We start from the raw sequence: 24,063 nt of genomic DNA on the forward strand, positions 1-24,063 counted from the left end.
CCTGGGGGGGGGGGGGGGTCATTGGAAGATAAATGTTTTCATAGGCATCAGACTCGGTGAAAACGAGCACGAATGACAACAAGGCAGAGCAGCAATGATAAGCATTATGTGTGTGTGTGTGTGTGTGTGTGTGTGTGTGTGTGTGTGAGTGTGTGAGAGCGATCTAAAGTCATAGCTTAATTGGATTTTAAGCGGCTGATTGTGGGTTTACTCTCTCTGTAACAGAGCGGGGATCTCCCTCTCTGTAATTGCAAGTGGAGATGGAGAGTTGTAATGACAGGCCGGCGTGAATGCACTTGAATAATGGTACTTGGTTGGCAGATAGGAATCAGACAATGATCCAACCAGACTTCATTTAGCCCTTATTATCTGGGCCGGCCTCACCTTGTCCATCTCGCTTCACACCGAGCTCGCCGTATGTAAAAGCTGCTGTCGTTCGACCGGTGATCGCACCTCGTGTTGTGTGTCTTTCTGTCCGTTCGGAGTTTCCCAGTACAGCACTGGTTTAACGTCTGACCTCGGCCGTCTGGAGTGGGGGAAGAGGTTTACTTTTCCTTCTCAGTATTATCCCTCCAACCTGGATTAACCCACAACTGTCCAGACGTCACCCCACGTCTTGTCCCTGGCCTCACAGACTGTTGCCAGTTGTCCCATTAGGATTATATTAAAAATAATAATAATAATAATAATAATAATAATAAAGACTGTTTGCCCTTTGTTTTCATATTGCAAAGGCAGTAACATAAGAAGTATGAAACACAACTCTGTGTGTGTGTGTGTGTGTGTGCTAAAGTCAGCACTTCACTTATATATGTATGTATTTATTTTAATTAAATACAAAAATCCAAATGTCTTTTAATCTTGGATTGACATACAAGAGCATCCTCGAGGTTTAGTGCTGTTGAATTATGTTGAACCTAACACAACCTGTCTATAAGTTTAAATTTAAACCATTGTTGAGGGTCAAAGTTGAACAAGTTCAAAATGCGTATAAATCAGTCATTTTAGGAAAGACAATTCCCAGATGTCCCCTAAACGCCTCGCATGTAAACTATCGGTAGACGCTACAATTCACAGATGTCGCCTAAATGTCTCACGTAGACGCTAGCTACAGCACACATCATCAGGGGCCCCACTGAGGGGGGTTTGGGGCAGCAACAGTGTCACAGAGAGATTGAATGGGGTTTATAGTTGTGCCAGTATGAGGGGTCATTAGGGGCCCATTTTCCCCATGGGGGCCCTGAGCATTTGCCTGGTTTGTCTCTCCTGACGGTGCAACTCTGGTCACAAATTATAAAGTTTTATGGAACGTTTTATCTCCACCTGACACCGAACCAAACTCAAAGAGGACACGCAGCTTTTTATCCCGTTAGAGTTCCTTTATTCAGCAGCTTTATCAATCAGACACGGTTGCTAAGAGATTCATGACGCAACCACAAAAAGCCTGTAAACCCAGCAACCATCTAACTCTTTCTTTACTTCCTGTCCCGTCCTGTCCCCCCCCCCCCCCAGGTGTCCTACGTAAAAGCCATCGACATCTGGATGGCCGTGTGTCTGCTGTTCGTGTTCTCCGCCCTGCTGGAATACGCCGCCGTCAACTTCATCGCCCGCCAGCACAAGGAGCTGCTGCGCTTCAGACGGAGGCGACGACACATGAAGGTGAAGACACGCTCACATCTGTGACATCAGCAAACATTTACATCCACATTTACATTCGTTTTGTTGTTTTGTTTGTTTTATTATCTTTCCACCAGTTGTGTGTTTCGTGCAGTGCATCAACAGAGAGATCAGTTCACTTAAACAGCTGATGACACAGAATAAAACCAGCTTTTTGTTGCTTTTTTAAAGAATAATACACAACTTAACAGGACAAACTGATAAACAATATTTTTGAATCAAACTCTGATCCATAATCCTCCATATCTGCCCTTTGCCTTCTGTCCTTCTGGCTGCTGGATGGACGTCAGCATCTTTAAGACGAGCTCTGTTTTCCAATGGTCACACACAAGCTCTACATTTTTTGCCCAGACTTTGGCGTTGTTGTCCGTAATCAGTCAAACAGAGAAGAGAAAACAAATATTTTAAACCTACAAATGTGTTGTTCTTAAAGGATGAAGAGTGGCGTCTCATCTGCCGCTGGGCACAGACTCCAGCTTTTTAGCAGGAAAAAAAAAAAACCATCTCAGGTTGTCCTCTGGTGGTTGTTGTTGTTGTTGTTGTTGTTGTTGTTGTTGTTGTTGTTGTTGTTGTTGTGCACGAGAAAAACACCAGAACGCAGTTAAACTCCCTTAAAAACCCCCCCCAGCTCTGCTCCCCCAGTCCTCGCGGCATCCTGAAAAATTCACTCCATGTTTGATGTTAGCTTTTGTGCGGCGCTCATCACCCGGCAGAAACAGGGGGGCATCAATGTTTCATGGGCGGAGCGTTGAGCATGATTAAAGGCTGAGCTGCAGGGCAAACAGAGACCAGGCTCATAATGGATTCACGACGCAGAAGACGACAAAAAGAAAGAGAGGGGGAACTTTTCCTCCTCAGAAACTTTTGTTTGTGAAAATGCATCATTTACGAGGAAGCAACACGATGTTTGTTTTTCGTTTTCGGTTGGATGTGTAACGGTGTGAGAAAGTGTGTGTCCTGACTGAATCCTGCTTTTAATGCACTTTCAGCCTTTTATTTTTGATTATACATTATAATCAACATCCTGCCAAAAGCCAACTGTCAGACTTTTCACTGAGGCACTTTAGAAAACAGCGGCTCTCACCACAAAGTCCATTTAGTGGATTTGGAGCTTTCAGTTACAACACATTACCCTCATCAGCGGATGGAGTTTGACCAGTTTCACAGGAGAGAGTATAGATCCTCCAATACAAGTGGAAGTGGTTCAGTCAGATTGAGTCTTAAAGTACTTGATTTTAAAAATAAATTATTATTTACTTTATATTTATTCTCCTGTGAGGAACGCAGTGTATGATCTATCACGTTTTTCAAAATAAAAGGAAATTCATTCCCTGACTAAAAGCTCTGCTTCAAAGTAAGAGTACTTCATAGAAATGTCGTGGAGTCAAAAGGACGTTTGTCTTTAAAGTGTAGTGGATAAAAATAAATAAATAAAACTCAAGTAAAGTACATACTGGAAAATGTACTGAACTGCAGCTCAACTAAATGGAATTTATTACAACAATTTTAATTGAAATCACCAATTTTAATGGAAATGTTCAAATCAAAGAAAGTCTTCTCATGAATGTTGGCTAAATTTGATCTTGGAAACAGAAAACAGATCGTGAAATATGATCGAAAGCTCCAGAACAGCCACTAAAGGGACCTTGTGGTGAGATTGTTGTCTCAACGATCAAGACTGAACTTTGAATCTCAGGTTTTAAGTCGACATGGAGGTAAAATGTACATTGTTAATATTTAAAACGTCTCAGAATTATTTTTTAATATCTGTAATTGTGTGTGTGTGTGTGTGTGTGTGTGTGTGTGTGTGTGTGTGTGTGTGTGTGTGTGTGTGCTGGTTGATTTGCTCCTGCAGCATTTTAACAGTAATCACATCGACTTCATTCATCTCTTTTAGTTTGGACGTCCCTGTGAACTCAAAAACAAACATATCTTCCTCAAAACCACCTTAAATATTTCATTAACTGTCTCCGAGTGCACGAGGATGACGTTGGCTAAAATGAAGATGAAGTGGAGACCTGAAAATATGTCACTTTTATTTAATTTCTCGAACCTGCTTTGGATATATTTAGTAAAGCCTGACACTGTCATTTTTTCCCCGGAGGACTGTTGAGATGTATCAGGGGGGGTTTTTTCTTTTTCTGTATTTGAAGCATTTAATCAATCAGCTCTTTATGTGCGGGTGTGTTCATCAGTCAGGAGTAAAGCCGTCAGGCCTGTGGGGAAAACTGAGGCGCTGCTTGATTGTGAAACTGGTGGTTTGTGTTTCTGTGGGTGGAGGGAAAGAAAACGCAAACCCCCACAAGAAATGCAGGAAGAGTCTGCAGTGAACAATCTGTACAGTGTTGAATGTGTGTGTGTGTGTGTGTGTGTGTGTGTGTGTGTCTGTGTGGGAGATTGTATCTATACACCCGGTGAACATGCATGCGTGCATCCGCGAGTGCTGTCGTGCGTGTTGGTGTTGCAGGACATGTGTATCGTGCCTGCCGTGACTACAGCTGCTTGATTGAGTTTGACACGTTTTAGAGTGTGTGAGCGTGTCCGCGTGTTTCTGTATTTATGAGGACCTCGTGTCCTCACAAGGCCGGTGAGACGACACAGGTGCTGCCGTGTGAGGACATCGCGCCAGGAATCAGTTTAATTGAGTTCAATTTAAGTTTAATTTAAGTTTCGGTTGAAAGATGGAGTCAGCTACAAGTTTTCATCATCATTATTATTAGTTGTTATTATTATTATTATTATTATTATTGTTGGGATGACTGTTTTCCTTTAGATAAATTTTTTTACTCAATCATTAAAAAGTCTATAAAATGTCAGAAAATAGCAAAAAAAATGTATATTCCAATTTCCAGAGGCGTCTTTAAATTACTTGTGTTCTCTGACCATCAGTTAAAAACCCCCAAAATATTCCAGCTGTGATGTAGAAAGAAAAAAAAGGGTAGAAAATGTGTATTTTTGTTGCTCGATTATAAAAATGTATCGATAATAAAATCAGGCAAAAATCATTGTGAATTGCTAATGATGATAAAATGATAAAATAGCACATGTATCACTGCTGTGTATTGACCTGAGTTCATTGATTAGATTACTGGGCAAAGATTATTTAAAACTAAAAAAAAGTGGCAAAAATAAATATTTTTTCTGGAGTTTTTGGTTTGGAAGATTTAGGACGACAAAAAATGTAGGAATTTCAGATTCCTTTGGATTTTTCTAATCAGCACTGATTTAAACTTCAGAGCATCTTAAAACTGCGTTCAGGCAGTTTTCTCAGTCTAGTTCAGCTAGAACCTTTGGTTTTCAACCTTTTTGGCCTTTGACCCTTTGACAGGTTTTATACCTTTTGTAATTTATAATCAGCTCAACCAAACACTGATGTTAAAACAGTCTGAGAGTCCTGAAGAAGGACGACTTGTTCGTATCACATGACCTTCACTGAAGCTGATCGAAAGCTCCGGAACAGCTTTGACCTTGAGGTGAGATTGTTTATTCTCAGGTGAAAGAATTAAGGGTGAAGCTCAAGCCGACAGGGACAGGTAATCCTTACAGTGTAAAGTGAGAGAGTTCATTACGACAGGCCAGACTCCATCTGCTGATGACGATCGCGTTATTGATCGTTAAATATTCTGTTCAGATCAGAACCTTCGGTCTGTGAACGGGCCTGAGCTGCCACATCAACCTCAGTCGATAAAGCGTAGTATGGAAGAGCAGAGAGGGAGCTGAGGGCGGTCGATGGAAAAAATATATAAAAATAAAATAAAAAAACTATAAATCCTAAATCCCATTGTTGTAATCCCCAATCCCCTGAGCTGCGATGGTAGGTGAAGAGGTAGATTAGTGGTCCGGCTGCCGCTGCACTTTCAGGTGAATCAGACACAAACGCAGACCTCGCTCTCTCCGGTTGTATGCCTTCCTCTATGTCTCTCGACCCTCTCTCAGCTCGAGAGCAGGAAGAGAGAGAGAGAGAGAGAGAGAGAGCGAGCTAGAGGACCGCGGGCTCAGGATTGACCCACATCTGGCACACTGAACCTTTTGCATATTTTCTTTTTTTCTCTCTGTTACACAGTTTATTTCTGCTCGTATGATGAGAGCAGGAGGTGAATTTAGGCCGTCGGTGTGTTACGTCATTCGAGTTTTGTTAATGAAGGAGCTCGTCTGTTCAGTTGAGGTCAACGTTCTGACTTTAAAGCTGACGCCGTTTTTTTAATTTTTCCTTATGAATGAAATCCTTATCGATGTTTTTTTCACCCCACGCCGCTAATTCAGGTTCTCAGGTTGTTACGTAATGCGATTTGTTGTTTTTTTTTTGACAGTGAGGTTTTTCGGTGTCGTGTTGCGTAGCAGAAGCCGAATATAGCACAAAAACTGAGCTGTGTTTCATTTCACTTCATGTATTCTGCTCATGACATGTGTCAGATTCTGTCTGGAGGTGAATTCTGGCGACTGCGGAGTCTATTTTTCACACTGTGTGATTTATTCATCAGGGATTTTCTACCCGTAACACGTAGCGGAAAAAGCGAACGTATGTGAACACACACTTAACCAGTTACTTCTGCCTTTTCACACCGAAGACGGCGATGTTCCTGAAAGTGGAAACGTCACCTTAGATTGGATGAAAAATTTAATGGAAACGGATGAAGTGCTTTGCAGCAGAGAACCAGATAGAGGGGGGGGGGGGTCAAGTGTCGTGAAAGTAATCAAACAGATAATTGTTGTGTAAAAGTGACAATAATTCACACAAAATAATACACCAAGTGTTATTTATTATTCCAGTCTGCGTAGAAATTCTCATTCTCATTTTTTTTTTCTTTAATTTGATTTAAAACCAAATGGAAAGTGGCGCTTTATGGTTTCTCTTCTGATTGGCCGACTGTTTCCTGAGCGATCCAATAAAAATATAACAGATTTCAGGTAAAAACACTCAGAGAAACCAAATCCTGCAAGGTTTGGATGGTGGGTCCAGGTGGGCGGGGCTTGGTGACTGCTTTGTTGTGACATCACAAAGTTCCAGAAGTCCTGACGGCTGGTTTTAAGGCTCAGTTTCTGAATACAGGCTGTGTGCATTTCTCTGTGGACTGAGGCTTTGATACTTTCACAGTATTAATATAGAAGCTAGAGCTGATCTATAATCACACTACACATGGACAGAGACCTTCAGACTATATGGGACCTTTAATTACTTAATTCACTATTGGGAAGTTATAAAATACATAATATTCTTTAATCTCATCAAGTTTTTGTGTTTAAAAAAATCTTAATTAGAAAAATAACTGTTAATTTCAGCCATAAAATAAATGACTGAGTAAAAAACAAAATATTTCCCTTTTGAAAAGTCGTGAATCAAGAATAAAACGGAGTACAAGTACCTCAGAACTGTACAAAAGTGCTGCACTTGAATATAGTTGTGGTGCACTAGCGACCTCACCTCATCACAGCTGCGCACATTAAGCAGCTTTTCTGTTTTGAAGAACAAACCTCTGCAAAACTACAAGGACTTCTGAGGACACTAAGAAAACACAGAGTGGAATTTCAGGTATTTGCATTTGAAATAGGATTTTGCCAAGAGGCTTGCATAATGTGATCCAAATGGAGGAATCATTCAAAGTGTTCGGTCCATTCAAACAGTTCGGTTTGAAGTTCAGCTCCTCGGGTCTTTTGACTTTTTATTTCAAGCACAATTAAAAAAAAAAAAAAAAAACGAAGACTAAAATTCATTATTTAAAGTATGAGTTCCCCCCCCAATAAGATCATCCTCGTTAATCCCAACTGCTCTGCTGTGAAATAAATCCAGCAATGGTGAAGCCACACTGACACGCAGAGAGCGAGAGAGAGAGAGCGAGAGAGAGAGAGCGAGAGAGAGAGAGAGAGAGAGGCAGTCCTTAGGCGTCACGCATTCTTAATTAACCTCTCTGGCCAGTCTTTTCTAATGTGAATCTAATGTGATCCACAGCCCTCCATTACGGCTCTGAGAGGGCTATCAGTCAGGCCTCAGCTCGCTGCAGAGAGACTGTCACTGCTGGCCTCCAGCACGGATAAACCGGGGAACCAGCATTCACTGCTTGTCCAAAAAACAAAGGGAAAAGGAGGAGAGGGAGGAGAGTGAGGCTGTGCTGGAACCTGATAAAAAAAGAGGAACAGTCCAAGCTACGGTAGATTCAAGGAGAAGCTTTCAGGAACAGGAGTCTCAGCCGCGCTTAGCAAGTGACCTTTCATCCGAGAGAGGTGGATAATAGGTGTGTGAGTCCGCTCAGTAGAGGCGAGTCTTCAGGACGTTTCTTTAAAGACAGAGAAGGATTCAAGTTTTTGGGTTTTTTTTTTTTTTGCCATAACCGATATTTGTGTCCGATTTTCCTGAAGAAGTCATTTTGACTGTGTAGAAAGTGTCACAGCCCGACTCTGAGGCCGCGACGAACGGAGGGAAATACACACACGTTAGCTTGACATGAATAAATCATATTAATTTACATAAAAGGAAACAAAACATATCAATTAAATGTATGAAACGGGTAGTCAGTCAGTCAGTTGGTGATGTTGGTGAGCAGGTGTGTTAAAAGTGCAACCAAGGGGGAGATGCAGCGATGCAGTGAGAGGGAGACAATGGGGATGGATGGTCTGAAATGCATGCTGGGTAGACTGGATGCCAACTCCGCCTACCAGGACCTGAAGGGAGACAGAACAGAAGCAACAACCAAGGACAAAACAACCCTAGAGGCCATGGCCGAGCCAGAGGGCCGTCACAAAAGCAAAGAATATTTTTTTGATCCAAACCACCTCTCTGATACGCAGGAAAAGACGCCATTTTAAAATCATTGGCACTGAAATTTAAGAAAATGATGTGACGCAGGGTTTTGCAGATTTGCCAAATATCAATATTCTTCTGTGGCGATAGATTTTTTAAATTGAAAATCCACTTAACAGTGGATGGAAACCTCAATTCTTAGTGTTAAATTCTTAGTTAGCATGAAGGTTCGACTTGGCAACCTCAACCTTGGCACCAAGGATGTGACTGATCCGGGTGATCATTGTTCTAGCAGCTACAGTGTGAAGATGCATATTATTATTAGAACAAACTGATTCTCTAACTCGCTCAGGATCCTCACCTTGGTCCCCTTTGGTTTGTTGCACTGATGAATGCATGAAAAGTGTGTCAGGAGTGTGTTTGATTACAGCAGTAATTCCCCTGATTTCCTGCTTCGTGCCACTGCAAATGCCCCAGTGACACCCTTCAGTGAGATTATGTTAAGTCTTATTATGGAACAATTAGCCACCCGTGTGAGCGCCGCCTGGAAAGTTTTCCTCTGCAAGGAAAGAAAACACAAACCAAACAATCCGTGTCAGCATTTAGCACGGACGCTGTGTGCAGTGTTTTATGGGAACTACCAGCTCGGTTAGCACACGTAATTCTGTTAAGACGTATTGGATTAGAAGAATATTCCCCCGGAGGGATTTGCTTTCTGTAATTATGGCTACACGGTCACAGTGATGTACAGTGGGAAGTCTCTGTAATCTGAGTGAAGTATGGCCTCGGGGGTTTTAATGGCTCTTTTCTGCAACTGTTAACATTTGTGCCGTTTTCTGAAACAGCGAGAGCTCGAGCAGCGTGTACCGTGAGACTGAAGGGGATTGCTTCTGTGATTTCTGGAAGCAACAGTCCAGCTTTTCAGGGACTTGTGAGCACAGTCACGGCGTCTGATCAATCGGGTTGTGTGGGTGGAACTGTCTGATATGTACCTCAGAATTAAAGCGGTACTCCACTACACTACCATCCCTTCTCCGGCATGAATACAGTGCCGTGCTCCGGCCCGTCTTTCGGCCGGTCGTTGCAGTGCACGTAGCTGCAGCTGCAGCAGCAGCAGCAGCAGTTGGAGTCCCAGTTGTGCTGATTTCTGTGGTTTCTACCCTGGTGCTTTATTGATTCGTTAGTGACACTGATAGTCCAGAGAGAGCGAGACAGAGAGAGGAAGAGTGAGTGCAATCGGACTGAGGCTACCTGCTTCAGAGGTCTGTCTAATTAGAAAGACGGAGCGAGATGGCATTAAATAGACAGATACCGCAGCCCTGAGAGAGGGGAGAGAGCCGGAGAGAGACTCCTCCGAGCGTCGAGGCGGAGCGACAGCCCCCCCTGCTGGGGGGCCGGTGCAACTGCAGGAGGATCAGATCAATAGCGCCACTCATCCTTGAAGGATAGGCCCGCCTGGCAGCAGCTCGCTTGTTTAACACAGACAAGCTCTCCAGACTGAGAAAGAAAGAGCCCCTTTAGAAATCAAAGGGAAGTCGAACATTACTGCCTCTCACCTCCATTTCAATCAGGACGGTCTTCAGAGCGTCTTCACAGCCGTCTCTCAAGTTCAGGACACAGAATGCAAATTAGTATTTTTAGATGAAGACAGGCTTTTATTAACATAAATAATTTGTGAGGAATAATCCAGTGTGGAGCAGCTACGACCGCGGCTGTCATCAAAAAATAACTGGCCTACTTTACAAATCCCAGATACCATCCGGTATCATAGTAAAAAAAAAAAAAAAAGTACATACATTAAACCATGTTTCATTCAGCCGGAGGCAGAGCGCTGCTAACGCTGACGACTGTTCACCTCAGCGGCACGAGGGGAAGAGACGGGAGCGACCGCCGAGCTTCCTCCCCTGCAGCTGGCTCCGTCTTTGTCTCACTCAGCCATCTGGGAAAAGAGATGTACATTTAGAGAAGTAGCCTAAGGAACGTGACCCCCCCCACCCCACCACCCACCCCCTCCATCACCCACTCTCATCTACTGCAGACGCCATCCCGCTGTTTAACAATGACGGAGCCTTATTAGGGAAACAGACTTTCTGATTGATCAGCTATAATCAGCTCATTAGCCGTGATTAGGCGTTTTTCGGCGGGGGGGGGGGGGGGGGGGGGCTCTACATGCTGTTTTGCTCTAAATGCCTTGATCTCACAGGCTGTTTGGCAGCTTTGAGAACAAAGGCAGATAAGAGAGCGCGGGGGATTAAGAGGCCTGAAGAAGCACGGGGAGAGTGATCAGCGATCTCCACAGGCCTGAACTCCGCCTCCTGATTGACAGGTCCACACTTTCACTGTTCCCTGATCAGATGGAGAGGCGCTTAACTGAAAGCATTTACTGCATTTGCTTTTGCGTTTGACGCATATGTCCAGATTATAATTCACTGTAACCGAATTACTGTCTTACTTTGCAAATTTTTCTGCTGATAGTCAGAGTAATGTGGCTCCCCGCCGGCTGAAGACAGCGCTTTAACCTCCCGCCCTTCTTATGCTCTTAAAAGCCACTGGATTAGTGGAAACATGAATTTTCATCAGGTTCCGTGTTTTTACAAGACTAAAACGTTGACCTGTTGGACACAAGGCCATCTGCGATACCTAAAACATCAAACCTGAGCTGATTTTTACCTAAATATTCTGTGCAGATATGAAAACAGACAGATAACTGTGTTACACTATGCAAATGCAATGGACTTTTTTGTGCGAGTTGCATCTTTTAAAATAAATTTCAAATCAATAAGTTGGTGCAGGTTGCATGTTGTGGTCTTAAAAAATAAATCAGAGATAATACATGGCCTCAGGTTTATTAATGCAAGGATTCATGTATAATTCAACACACTGCTCTACATGCAATCAGAACCAGGACGTGAGTAATGGCGCTAATGATATATATGTAAGTTTCATGTTGCTTTTAGTCGGTGAAAGGCAAAAATTAACCCGACATTAAGCCGGCGTGAACCCGAAACTGACATTAAAATTCAAATGTCAGATTTAACGCACGAAGCTAAAGGTGTTGTGTCTGCCCTCGAATGTTATTCAGATCAAACGCAGAAGCTGTAACGAGAAAGAGGGGAGAGAAAAGAGCGATGCAGCAGATCATGTGGATAATCATTCCAGGTCAGCGGCTTGATGAGCGAGAGACATTAACACACCATGCTTTAATGCAACCAGGGACTCCAGTGGAAACAAATGGAGGAGGGAGAGAAGAACAGGGGCGGATCGCTGGATGGAGAATCAAAAACGTTGTTGCCAGATAATTTGATAAAGAATCTGGGAAGTTTATAGATGAAAAAGCTCTAATGATAAATAATGTAGCTACAACATCTAAACTCCTAGTTAATGACAGCGTAAACTGTCACGTCATGAGAGTGATGCTGACACCAGGTTGCTCCTGTCTTTCATGGTTTTATTGACCTTTGTCACAGTAATTGAACTTTACACAAAAATGTGTGACTTTTAATAACAAATTGTCCCCTAAACACCTCACGTGCAGGCTACTGGTAGATACTAGAATTTACAGATATCCCATAAACGCCTCACATACAGACTATTGATAGACACTACAATTTAAAGATGTCCCCTAAACACCTCACATGTAGACTATTAGTAGTTACTAGGAATGTACAGATGTCCCATGAACCCCTCATATACAGACTATTAGTAGACACTCTTATTTACAGATGTCCCCTAAACACCTCACATACAGACTATTAGTAGACGCTGTTATTTACAGATGTCCCCTAAACACCTCACGTACAGACTATTGATAGACACTCTCATTTACAGATTCTCCCTAAACGCCTCACATGTAGACTATCTTAAGATTCTGGAATTTACAGATGCTCCCTAAACGCCTCATATGCAGGCAGTCACAGGAGACGTGGGCTGAATGCAGAATCTAACCACAGGTGGTAACTGGAGATGGATTCTCAGGTGTGAAGTTCGTCCAATCCGACTTTAAATCACAGATTAGAAGAAAATGAACGTCAACACACGGAGCCACAAGCAGCTCCATCCAAAAACAAGAGTCTGTCTTTAAACATCTTTACATGTAGAAGTGCAGAACTGAAGTAAACTCAGGTCTACTTGTACATTCCTCTCAGCTGCACTGAATCCACTCACCACCGACATATTGATAGTGAAACATCTTAAAAAGCCTCAAATGGCCTGAATCGAAGAGAGAGGCAGAGGGGAGAAAGGAGGGGGGGAGGGGGGGGAGGCCGGCTCGAGATGAATCCACCAGAAAATGGATCAGCAAAGGCAAATTTATAATATATTTCCTTCCCCAGTGCGAGGCTGGAATTGCTTCTGGGGGGAAATCATAAAGCGGAACGCAAGCCAAGGAATTCCTCCTCCGGCCTGTTCCAGGAGAGACTGATGCCGCCGTTAGTTGGGGCTGACACCTTTCCGGATCGTGTTTTTATGTAAATGCGGGGTCTCTAAAACAAGTATCCAAGGGTAATATTTGCAGAGGAGATGGCGGAGGATAGCGCGCCTGGCGCAGTTTGCTTCCTGCTTCCCGCTAATCTGCTCGATTAATCACATCAACAGAGGCAAAGATATAAACGCTTCAATCGAGAGAGGAGAGCATGATGGATGAGCGAGCTAAGAGGTCCTCCTGCTCCTTTCTTTTTCCCTCTTCTCATTCCGTCTACTTCTCCTCCCTCCATCGCTCCGGCTCCTCTTTGCAGATGATTTCTCTCAACCTCTCCGTCTTCTTCTCTCTCAGCTTGACTTCCTGTCTCTTTCCATTTCTCCATCCATTCTCTCAGCTCTCTTTCATCCTATTCCTCTCTCGTTCTGTTAATCTGTTTTCCTCTCTCTTCACCTTTTCCTCTTCTTCTTTTTCACTTCCCTCCCCTCCATCGGTGCTTCGGCTAAAGGCCCCTTGTACACAGAGAGCATCATGAATAGAAACTTGTGCCCTCACCGTAAAGGAGTCTGGAAGACTTGCTCAGGTAGATGGACCGTGTCAGTGGACAGGAGACATCCTCAATCAGTCTGCTCTTCACCAGCCACATTTCCAAGATGGTTCAGAGCTGTTTCACATTTCACAAGCTCATGGTTGTAGTCGCCACACCACCTCATCTTTATTCTCTAAGTGTATATTAGCAGAGAAGAAGAAGCTGCATAAAGAGACAAAAATGTGGTTAGAAGCAGTTCATCTCTGCAGCCACAACAGCGACGCTGCTGCATTCAGGGAACACTGGGGATCACAGTTTTTCTTCATTTAGACTCCTTGATGTCACAGGTTGAGAGCTGGTGCAGCCCTTTTGTGTAAAGTGCCAGCATCAGTGTGGTTTTGATGGGCTTTATGAAAGGTGGCGTTACCACGGACTGTAAATAAAGATGGACGTAGCCTCTGTGACGTCAACCACAGGTCTCTGAAGCTCAGAGTGAGCTGCTCCACCATCGCCATCTTGGACTCCACATCCTAATTCCCAGCTAATTAAAAAATGGGCATAGAGGAGGGGCTTATGTGGAGCTAAGACTTCGGTGCATGTCGGTTTGTGGCAAGCATACGCTCACCTCACCTGTCACTGAAAGAGGCCACGCCCTCAATCCTCAATAACTTTACTAATAACTTTAATCCTTAACAAAATGTAAACAGGTGAGTTTTATAAACAGGTGTCATGAAGGAGGAAATTAGCTCTAGAGACCAAAACATTTCTGCTGTAAAGTTTTAACATCGGAGTCTAACGAGAGTGACTCATTGTTGGAGCCGGACTCTAGTGGTCGTTGGAGGAACTGCAGTTTTCAGCCCCGGAGGTTGACGCTCGGGCGTTACCTGTTGTGATTGGCTGAAGCTTGTGAATCTTGGGAGCGATTCGTGACGTTCGATGCTGCGGTGTGATGTTTTTTTAGGAGAGAACGACGAGAGGGAAGAAGGACAGGTTTCATTCCTCCCACTGTTTCTCTCTCCTCCGTCCCTCCATCCATCCATGGACTGTACAAGCTGCTCCTTGCTGTGCTGATGGAGGAATTTTCTAATTAAGCGTGAATGTAACAAATGTCCAGGGGTTCAGGTTTCAGTCAGGGGGGTCTTCTGACATCAACAGTGTGTCTTTCTTCTTTTTTTCTTTTTCCCTGATCGGTGTCTACAGGCTGCAGGGCTTTTCCTTTCTCCCTCTTTCGTCTCCTCATCACGTCTCCTCCTCCTCCTCCTCCTCCTCCTCCTCCTCGTTCCTCCATTGTCCTCCTCATTGCGCCTCCTCCTCACGTCCCTCCACCCTCCACATTAATCACATGGCAGAGAGAATAAAGCAGAGCATCTGTAATAGTTTAGCAGCGTCACTGAAGGACAGGCAGAGGTCGGCTAGCATCGCGGCTAATGTGTAGACACCCGGTGTGTGTGTGTGTGTGTGTGTGTACATGTATTAACGGTAATAAATGGGTTGGTGTGGGCGCAAGGACAGAACGGGGACATGGGGCGCTAAAAATGGATCGTTACACTGTGGTCTAACACACACACACACATACATACATGCACATACCTATGGATACACATTGACATACATGCATTCACACACACACACACACACACACACTCAGTAAGGTAAGAGATGTACGTCCTGTTGCAGCTTTTGTCCCATTTAATCTGATTTTAAAGGCATTTTATCCACTTTTCTGCCATTTTATTGATGGATATTGGTGATTATTGGCTAACTGACCGTCTCCTCCTGCTGCTGGAAACTGGAGGCTGGTCTAACAGAAGAGAGTTGAGCCGCCGTCTCTTTTCTTTTCTTTTTTTCCAGGCTGGTTGATTTGTTTTTGCTGCAGTGGTTTTGCGTCAGTCGTTAAGTTCTCCTGCTGCCAACACTTCCTCCTGCTCCAGGCTGCATTCCTGCTTGTTTTCTGATCACAAAATGCTCCTTTTCTTCCTTACCCAGAATGCACTGGGAAGATGTCCTGCTGATAGGCTGCCACACAGTCTCCCAGAGGGAACACAAGTCGCATTCATGCATGAATTTTTTTTTGACATCCTCTTTTATCAAAAATGTGAATCCAAACAAAGACGACTCCTAATCATCGCAGGGCTTTTTGTCTGCTCCTCTTTAATTTCATGGCTGATTTTTTAACTTTGAAGGGCACTTTGGAGCACCTGTTATTTTCCTAGTTTTACACACACACACACACACACACACACACACACACACACACACACTCTCAGCACCATTGCAGTGTTTGTGTGCGAGTCTCTGAACCAGATAAGGAAGTCATTGTGTCTTCTGTAATGAAAAGGCAGGGTGACGGAGCAGATAGGATTTTCAATATCTCACCATGCACACGCCATAACCTTGAGGTACAGCGCGTGTCAATCAATCCAATCCATTACGCAGGGAAGATACCGACCTGGTCTCAGTGGTGGATGTAGTGTGATCGATGATGAGCTCGTAATGCATGAATCCACTATTTGAGTTCTGCAGATACATGAGACATGGAGACTGTAAACCGCCTGCAGGTGCCAGCGAGAGGTTGTCCGGACAAAGAGCAGATGAATCACTGGGTTTCAGAGGCCACATCTTTCAATATGCGTCCTTCATTTCCTGGATCCAACAGGTGGATCCTTCCTATCCCGAGCTGCATTGCGCACCGCTAATGAAAATAACAGTGCGGCTAACAGCACTGACAGAGAGCCTGAGGATTACACTTTTAGATCGAAGTATTGGGTTTCAGCTCAGATCAACAGCTAATGTTGGTTTTAACAGAGCGGGCAGAGCTGGCAGAACCGTCTCATATCAATCTCTTTCATTCCTCTACCGAATCCTATAGATCACAGCAGAGTGATCTTTCGTTACACGAGGACCGATCCATAGATTGTTATTCATCCGAACAATCGATCGGCCACAACTGACCATTGGAAAACGGAGCTTTTCTGTTTGAACAGCAGGACAATCGATGTGTATGTGCTGGTGCGACTCTGTAAATGTCAGAACAGAGCTGCCTTTTAGTTTCTGTGTGTTTCTTCTCTGAATGAAGAGAAACGATCAGAACAGATTCTGAAGGATCTTTCTTTCACTCACGTTTTTAACCTTTAGACACTTTCTTTATGTAAAGATCCATGATCTTCTCAGCAATAATAACTCTGAATGAAACAGATCCAAGCAGGAGCAGCTGCGTTTTAATGACGTTTTAAAATAATCTGTTGCACTTTATATCAGATCTGGTTTAGTTCCCACTTTCCCACAGATCCAAATGTGTTTTATTTATAATTGTAGATGAATGAAGATATTCTGACTTAACAAGCACTTAACACCTCAGAACAATTTCCTGAACAAACCGCGGTGACTCCTGGACTTACTGGTGACCGCCAGGATACATGTGGATACGACGGTGTTGAAAATGCTGGTCGGAAATTAGACTCTCAATAAGACAATAAGCAAATCAGATGATTGATTGAAATTCAAGAGAAGAGCTTTTCATTTAAAGGAATCCAAACGAATCCCTAAAGAGAAAGGTGCAGTCATGTAACGAAATGTGTTTTCATCTTCACTTCACAGACTCACTGTCATCAGTCCTGTTTGTTATTCATGTCTAATTAACTCAACTGAACTTGACCTGACCTCTAACACACACACACACACACACACAAACCTTCAACACCTGCCTGTTCTTACCTGCAACACTCTCACACTTACATTCACACACACATATCCACACACACCTCCAACAGTAACGTCTTTCTCTGGTTCCTAACAGCCTGAGTCTTGGCCTGTGTTGCAGGAGGATGAGACGGGCGAGGGGCGCTTCAGCTTCCCCGGCTACGGCATGGGCCCCGCCTGCCTGCAGGCCAAGGACGGCATGGCCATCAAGGGCAACAACAACAACGCCCCGGCCTCGGCCGCGCCCGAGAAGAGCATTGAGGAGATGAAGAAGCTGTTCATTAGCCGGGCCAAGCGCATCGACACGGTGTCCCGCGTGGCCTTCCCGCTCGTCTTCCTAATTTTTAACATTTTCTACTGGATCACTTACAAGATCATCCGCAGCGAGGACATCCACAAGCAGTAGTCGAGAGGCGGGAGGAGGAGGAGGAGGAGGAGGGTGAAAACGGTGCGAAGAGGAAGAGCGCAGAGAAACAGAACGAGAGAAGGAAACAGAGAGAGAGATGACTTCAATAGGAGATACCATGGCCCCTTTTTTCACGCCAACCACGCCTCCTTTCCTTGTCCTCTTCCTTCAACCGCTTCCTCTTTTGGTGGAGGATGAGATGCTATTTGTGGCGATCACCACCCTCAACCCTTCCTGACTCCTACTACACATTATTTCAGATATTTATTGCTTTTCTTTTCCCCTTTATTCTCCTCTCTCCCACCCCGAACCCCAGCCCCGTTCCCGTCTCTTTACACCTCCTGAATAATCCGGACCAGTGCAATAGCAATGCAGTAAAATGCATGATATATGAATGTGGCAATATATAAATGAAAAGATGAAAAATGAAAAAGTAAACACAGACTTTTGCGGGCGCACCCAACGAACTGTGTGGGAGTGGACGGACTGGAAGGAAAGGAGACGACGAGGGAGTCTTGTAAAACGTCTTGTATTTGATTTTAGGTTTTTCTTTTTGTGTGAAGACAGATATATAATTCTATATGAAAAAGTGATGTGGGGGATGGGGTGGGGGATGTGCGAGAAGCATACAGCAGTGTAATATACTCATATATCTATCATAAATGGAATAAAAATATGAACCTTATCTCCAAAAGGCGGGCGTCTGGAAATGAGGGTTTTTTCACCCCAAAAAAAAAAAAAAGGAAGGAAGGGGGGATCGGTGCTTCCATTAATTAAAGCGATGCAAGGATCACGCGTTCTATATATCTAGATTTGCTTCAAATGTGTATTGCGAGCACTCGTCAATGCTTGTCCCCCCCCCCCCTCCCCGCCGCCAACACCACGAAACCTTGAACTGCAGAGACACTTGAGGTTCGCTGCTGCTGCTGTCAATCACACGACTGGACAAAAAAAATAAAACATAAGAATTTAAAAAATAAATAAATAATAAATGAATAAAAAAAACACTGGACAAGCAGTGCTGAAGATTATGAGACAAAATATCTCATTCATCTGTGGTCAACGTGTTCCTCTACCTGTCCTTCATTGATTTCATGTTGCATCTGTCGGTTTGTTTCTTAATTTATGTGCCAATGAAAACATGTCGCTCGTGGCCGTGCAACGCTCCGCACGCAGCTCCAACCTTTTCCTCAAGAGGAAGGTGGGCGGGTGGGGGGTGGGGGGGGTTTGACGTCAGTTGTTGCATCGATTGGCGCACCCCCACCTCTCACGCCTCACGTGCTTCTTCTGTGGTTTTTTTTTTTTTAATCCTTGAAATATTAGTTTGTTTTCATCAACTGCAGAAAGAAACAACTCGATCCTGGACAGAGCAAGAACGCAGATCCTCGTTTGCTTCCCTCGTTGTGTTCACTGGGACTGAAACATAGATATGTTTACATCTTATTAGTGCTTCCTTGCTTTGACCCCGCCTTAATGTGACACCCGACCCCTCCCGTCCCCCTGGTTTGAGAGGACATGTGTAGTAAACTGTACAGATTATAACACCTGTTATACCTTAATTAACTGTACTTCCATCTCATTCACATGCACCAACTGTAGCTGCGAGCTTCATGATGTGTGAAAAGCTACGGCATCATCCACTCACAGTGTTAACAACTGCTTTTATTTTGTCACAGCCATGTTGGACGGGATTTGATCATTCAGCAGGTCGGTTGGTTTCAAGTTTTGTTAGACTTTTTTATTTTGCAGGCTTCTTCTATGCAATGATCAGTATATGCAATTATGATTTTTTTTTTTTTTCTTCCTTTTTTAGCTCCTCCATCTCAAGAGCGCCACCTATCTGTGAGTTGTTTTCTGACTCATTCATCCCGCTGCTAAACTGCTAAACAAAGTCTTTCATACTTATCGGCAAATATTGAAGGAGCAGAGACGATTAAGTGATCAAACAAAGCCTGTCCGGGGCCTGCAGATGGCTGTATGGAAACATGTTTGACATTAGAAATGAGCAGGACGCTGACTGAGCCAAACCTCTGAGCCAGGCAGGACTTGGAAAGAAAGTGCAGAAACTTTAAAAGATAGACATCTTTTCTTTTCTCTCTCTCTCTCTGTTTCTGTATGAATGGTTGTTCCAGACTTTTCCTGTCATCTTGTCACATCTGCATCGTTTACTCAGAAACTCCCAAAGTGCTTCTTTACTTTACCAGATAGAAATTTACAGGAAGGTTTTAATGCAAAAGTGAAATTTCCAATTTTGTAGCAAAGCAAAATTTAAACTGAATAATTCATACTTAGTTTCATACTCAGATTAAGATTTATTGTATTCTTATTGCATTTTTGACTTTTGAATTTCTGCCCTAAAAAAGTGTGTCAGTGTGAGTGTTTCAGAGACTTGCAGTATTTTCCGCAATACCTTTTTTTTTTTTTTTTTTAGCAAACTGTTAAAAAAAAATTGCTTTGTGTGCTAGAGTTAGGCAGGAAGATAGATAGCATTCTGTGGTTAGCCTAGCTTAGCATGACTGGTTTTACATTTTGGTTGGTGTACTGATTACAATTTATTGAGATATAGCGTGTAAATTAGCGGGCTGCTTGTTTAGTTGTTGATAGTTATATAGAGCCAGGCTAACTGTTTCCCCCTGTTTCCAGTGTTTATGCTAAGCTAGGCTAATAAGTTCCAGCTTCAAACAAATATAAAAATGGTATCATCTCTTCTAACTATTCCATCACCACACATTGTTTCGTGAGGCATTCACTGTCTTGTCCTTGAAGAATCACCTCAGTCACACAGAGTCCAGAGTTTAAAAGAAAAAAACAATCGACTGGACTTTTATTGTGAAGGTTAAAATGTTTCACACATCAGCTGTAATGCTGGAGTGTCTCCTGGATGAGGACATTTAAAACATACTTGACTTCACAATAAGAGCACAGCGGTGTATTTCATTTCGACTTGTCATCCTTGAGCATCACGACATGTTTAAATCAGCTGTTGGTCACAACGAAAACAACATTTCACTGAAAACTTGTTCAAATGTTTAAGCCCCAGTCCAACTTGGTTTTGAAGCAAAACCAAAGATGTTTTTTTTTTTGTTTGTTTGTTTCTCGTATTTAAACGTAGTTGTCGGTGCTTTTTGCTGCTGCAGAGTATTGGGTTAGATTCACTTCAGATATACAAATATTATTATAATATATATAAAATATTTTGATATGTAACATTTCCCACTACATCCTTGTATTATTTAATTTTTTAAAGTTGTATATTTTTATTTGATCACCTACCTATTCCTTAAACCCCATCCCCTTTATACCTGCACCATTTTTACTTGTATGTTTTTCTTGATTTGTTTATTTATTTAAGCAGAGAACAATGAGATGTGTTATGTTTTTCATCTGATGGAACAGATAACTCTTGTTTAAATGAGAAGAGATCAATCTTACAGTGTGTCAACATGCATATAGGAGATTTTTTTTATTATTATTCCATTATATTTTAACAGTTTTTCATGAATTTAGTTATTTCAGAGTGTGTCAGACTGATCCGAAGGGCTATGCCACGCACATACATTCTTCTGTGGAAGTGCCATAGAATACGCCTCACCCCATAAACTATGCATTTTATCCAGTAAATTAATCCCAGATATAGTGATGTAAATCTTTTCAAGGCCATGATCACCAAGGACGCATTTTATTTTCATTAATTTGGTCACAGCAGGTGTAACACTGTCACGTAAACAGCTGGCATTTTGGATGTTAGCTTTTGACTTTGCATAAAAAAGGTTCAGAAAAAGAAGAAATTAGCAACTCCTGTTTGAAGCGTTAGAAGTTTCATGGAGGATGAGCGTCACCTTCAGCATCTACAAAGTTCCTTAGTTTTCCCAAAGAGCAGCTCGGAGGTTATGCTAAAATAAGCTTGCTAGCAGTTACAAAATGTGAGAGGAGCAACCATGGTAAGCTAGTCAAAAAGCTAGCGCGCATGCTATGCAGCTTGCAAAGAATTTGTGCTCAACTTGCAGATAGCATTTCTTTGTTGAGACAGATAACACCCTTGTTTTGTGGTCTTTCTTTTATGCAAGCACCATAGATACTCTTCCACCAATAAAAGACCTTTGTTTTCCCAAAAACGTAGCACAGAGCTAAAATTAGCTAGCTTGTAACGTTGACTTTTGTTTTGCATAACGTCGAGTGGGCATGGTATCCTAACAAACATGCTCTTTAGCTTGGTTGACAGGAAGATTGTGTGCAACTTTCAGATAGCATTTCTTTGTTGAGACAAGTTATACCCTCCAATCACCACAGATAAAGTTCCCACAATAAAAGCCTTTACTTCCCTTGCTAGCTCGCTAATAATGTTGACTTTTAATGCTTACCTATGTAGAAGCAATGTAGCAAAATATAAAAAGAGTAGGTTTGTTAGGCTGGTCAAAAAGCCAACACACATGCTATTTAGTGCTATTTAGCAGCACAGGTGAAGTTACAACAAAAGGCAAAGTGCAGCTCAACGCTAGCTTTAAAATTACCTTGCTAGTAACATTAACTCTTTTACTTATGTACGTAGAAGCAAGGTCGCAAAACAGATCAAAAATATTATTACTTAGCAAGCAATATACTATTTAGCTTCTGCTTTATGTAAAATACAAGGAGTTTTATTTAAATAGCACGTCACAAGTAAACAAAACGAGTCATTCTGCATGCATGATACTTGAATCTACAGAGTCCAAAAAGTCCCAAAAAGATGTTTTTTTTTAACAGAGATCCTTATGTTGTGTGTATAAGTAATAGATCTTTTACACACAATAAAATTAAAACAAAAACTGGAAAAAAAAAACAAAAAAACATTCTTACCAAGAGGCAGCTTTCATGAACGGAAGAGTTAGAGACAGTTGCCAAAATAAATGTTTGCTGAGCAAGAAATGGATATATATTTTGTTGGCTTTCAAATTGCAAATATAAACCAGAGCCATCTAGAGTTCCTTCAACACAATTACATATTAAAACAACAAAAAAAAAAAACAAACAAACAAAAATAAAAAAAGATATATCTCTTACTTTGTTTGTAGCGGTGCCTCCTCTCTGATCACGGCCTAAACCCGACTGGGAAACGTCAGCAGGCTCGGTCTAATTAGGATGACTAATTTTTCCCTCTGTGCCATAGACACTGCATCTGAAAAAGTCACTTCAGTCCATCAGCCTCTTTGCCAACAGCAGTCGTCCATTTTCTAAAGCGTTCATACATATCTTGTCGTGCCATACGGGGGGTTGAATATGCAACTAAAAGACGAGGACCTACGAGCATATCATACATTCACTCAGCCGCCATTTTTCACATGTTCATTCCCTTTCCTCAGGTGTGTGTGTTGTGTGTATCATAGTCATGTTAGAGCTTTTGTCATAGGCCTCACATCATTGTATTAATCATTGTTATACTGTATGGGGTTGGGGGAGGGAGGGGTTCATAACATGAGATAGATACTGGGTTTATATTGCATTACGGTGCGATGTGATGCGTACGGACTGAACAATGACGGACGTGTTTTTGGAAGTTTATAAATCCTTAGGTTCCGAAGTAGATTTTAAAGTAGCATGGTTTGATTTGTTGATGATTAATGATTCTATTGGTTTTTGGGGTTTTGTTTGTTTCTCTTGTATTTTATTGTATGTATTGTACAATCTGATGCCCTGAGGAAAAAGGAAAAATACAGTGACTCCTGAACTGCTGTGAAGTAAATGAAACATTGTTATTATTATTATTATTAGGATTATTATATTTATTTATTTGTTTTCTTTGCACAAGTTGGAATGGCCTTAATTTTGCTTTACTTGCTTCTATTGTGTATTGGCACAAAGTGCACCCGTTTAATTTGCAGAAATTATGATGCTCATTATGATGCTTATAATCTGAGAGTGCACATCAAAGCAGGATGAAAAAAAAAAAAGAAAAGTTCAGCAAATCCTTTTTATTTTTCATTAATCTGAAAAACAATATTTTGCATGAATATAAATACAATGGCAGATATTTTGGCTTGTACAAAAAAATGTGAAGCAATTTGAAGAGAAAAAAAGAATGTACCGTTTCTGCTGTATCTGTATATATCTAAATATTTATTGAAATATGTCATACTACTAATTCTATTAACGATTAAAGGTTTTCTGAACAAAAATCTCTTATCTGTTTTTGAACATTGTCAAGGTTGTTGGAGTTGGATCTTTTGCTTTCTGTTACTCAACTCAAGGATCTGTGTAATCATTAAAGAAAAAGTATTAAAAATTGCAAATAAATCCTTGCTGGAGGGTGTATTCATTTTCTGACACACCTGTCTCAACAGCTCAGCATCATAGGAAAGTTTTGTTTAATTCAGTTTATGTCTGCAAAAAACATGATAACAATCACAAGCGTTCTTTGATCTTGTCTGAACTATTTCCTTGTGCTCATACAATGGTGCAAAGTGCAGCCTCTATAGTTTTAACTGGTTTAAATTCTCTTTAAAACACAAATAACAACTTACACATCCAGCAGACTCAGATCATCCCACTGGAGTCGAGTTTCTTCATCCTGATTTATGTAAATCAATTAACGTAAATCCAATATTCACTCTACATTCAGCTCC

At 42.2% G+C, this 24,063-nt stretch overlaps 1 protein-coding gene across 2 annotated transcripts in view; it reads left to right on the plus strand.

Annotated features, from left to right (window-relative positions):
* The window catches only part of glra1 (glycine receptor, alpha 1), a 105,877-nt gene extending 82,143 nt beyond the window's left edge, over window positions 1-23,734 (plus strand). For both annotated transcript variants that reach the window (XM_087176688.1, XM_087176687.1), the window contains 2 exons: window positions 1,513-1,659; window positions 17,180-23,734. In XM_087176688.1, coding sequence (XP_087032814.1) covers window positions 1,513-1,659; window positions 17,180-17,464 — 432 coding nt within the window. In that variant the 3' untranslated portion in view covers window positions 17,465-23,734. The remainder of the gene's footprint in view (window positions 1-1,512; window positions 1,660-17,179) is intronic.
* The last annotated feature ends 329 nt before the right edge of the window (window positions 23,735-24,063 follow it).

The sequence above is a fragment of the Seriola lalandi genome, unplaced genomic scaffold (assembly GCF_002814215.2).
Source record: "Seriola lalandi dorsalis isolate HSWRI2012SDOR001 ecotype SW California unplaced genomic scaffold, Sedor1 jcf7180002054565, whole genome shotgun sequence".
Taxonomy (NCBI): Eukaryota; Metazoa; Chordata; class Actinopteri; order Carangiformes; family Carangidae; genus Seriola; species Seriola lalandi.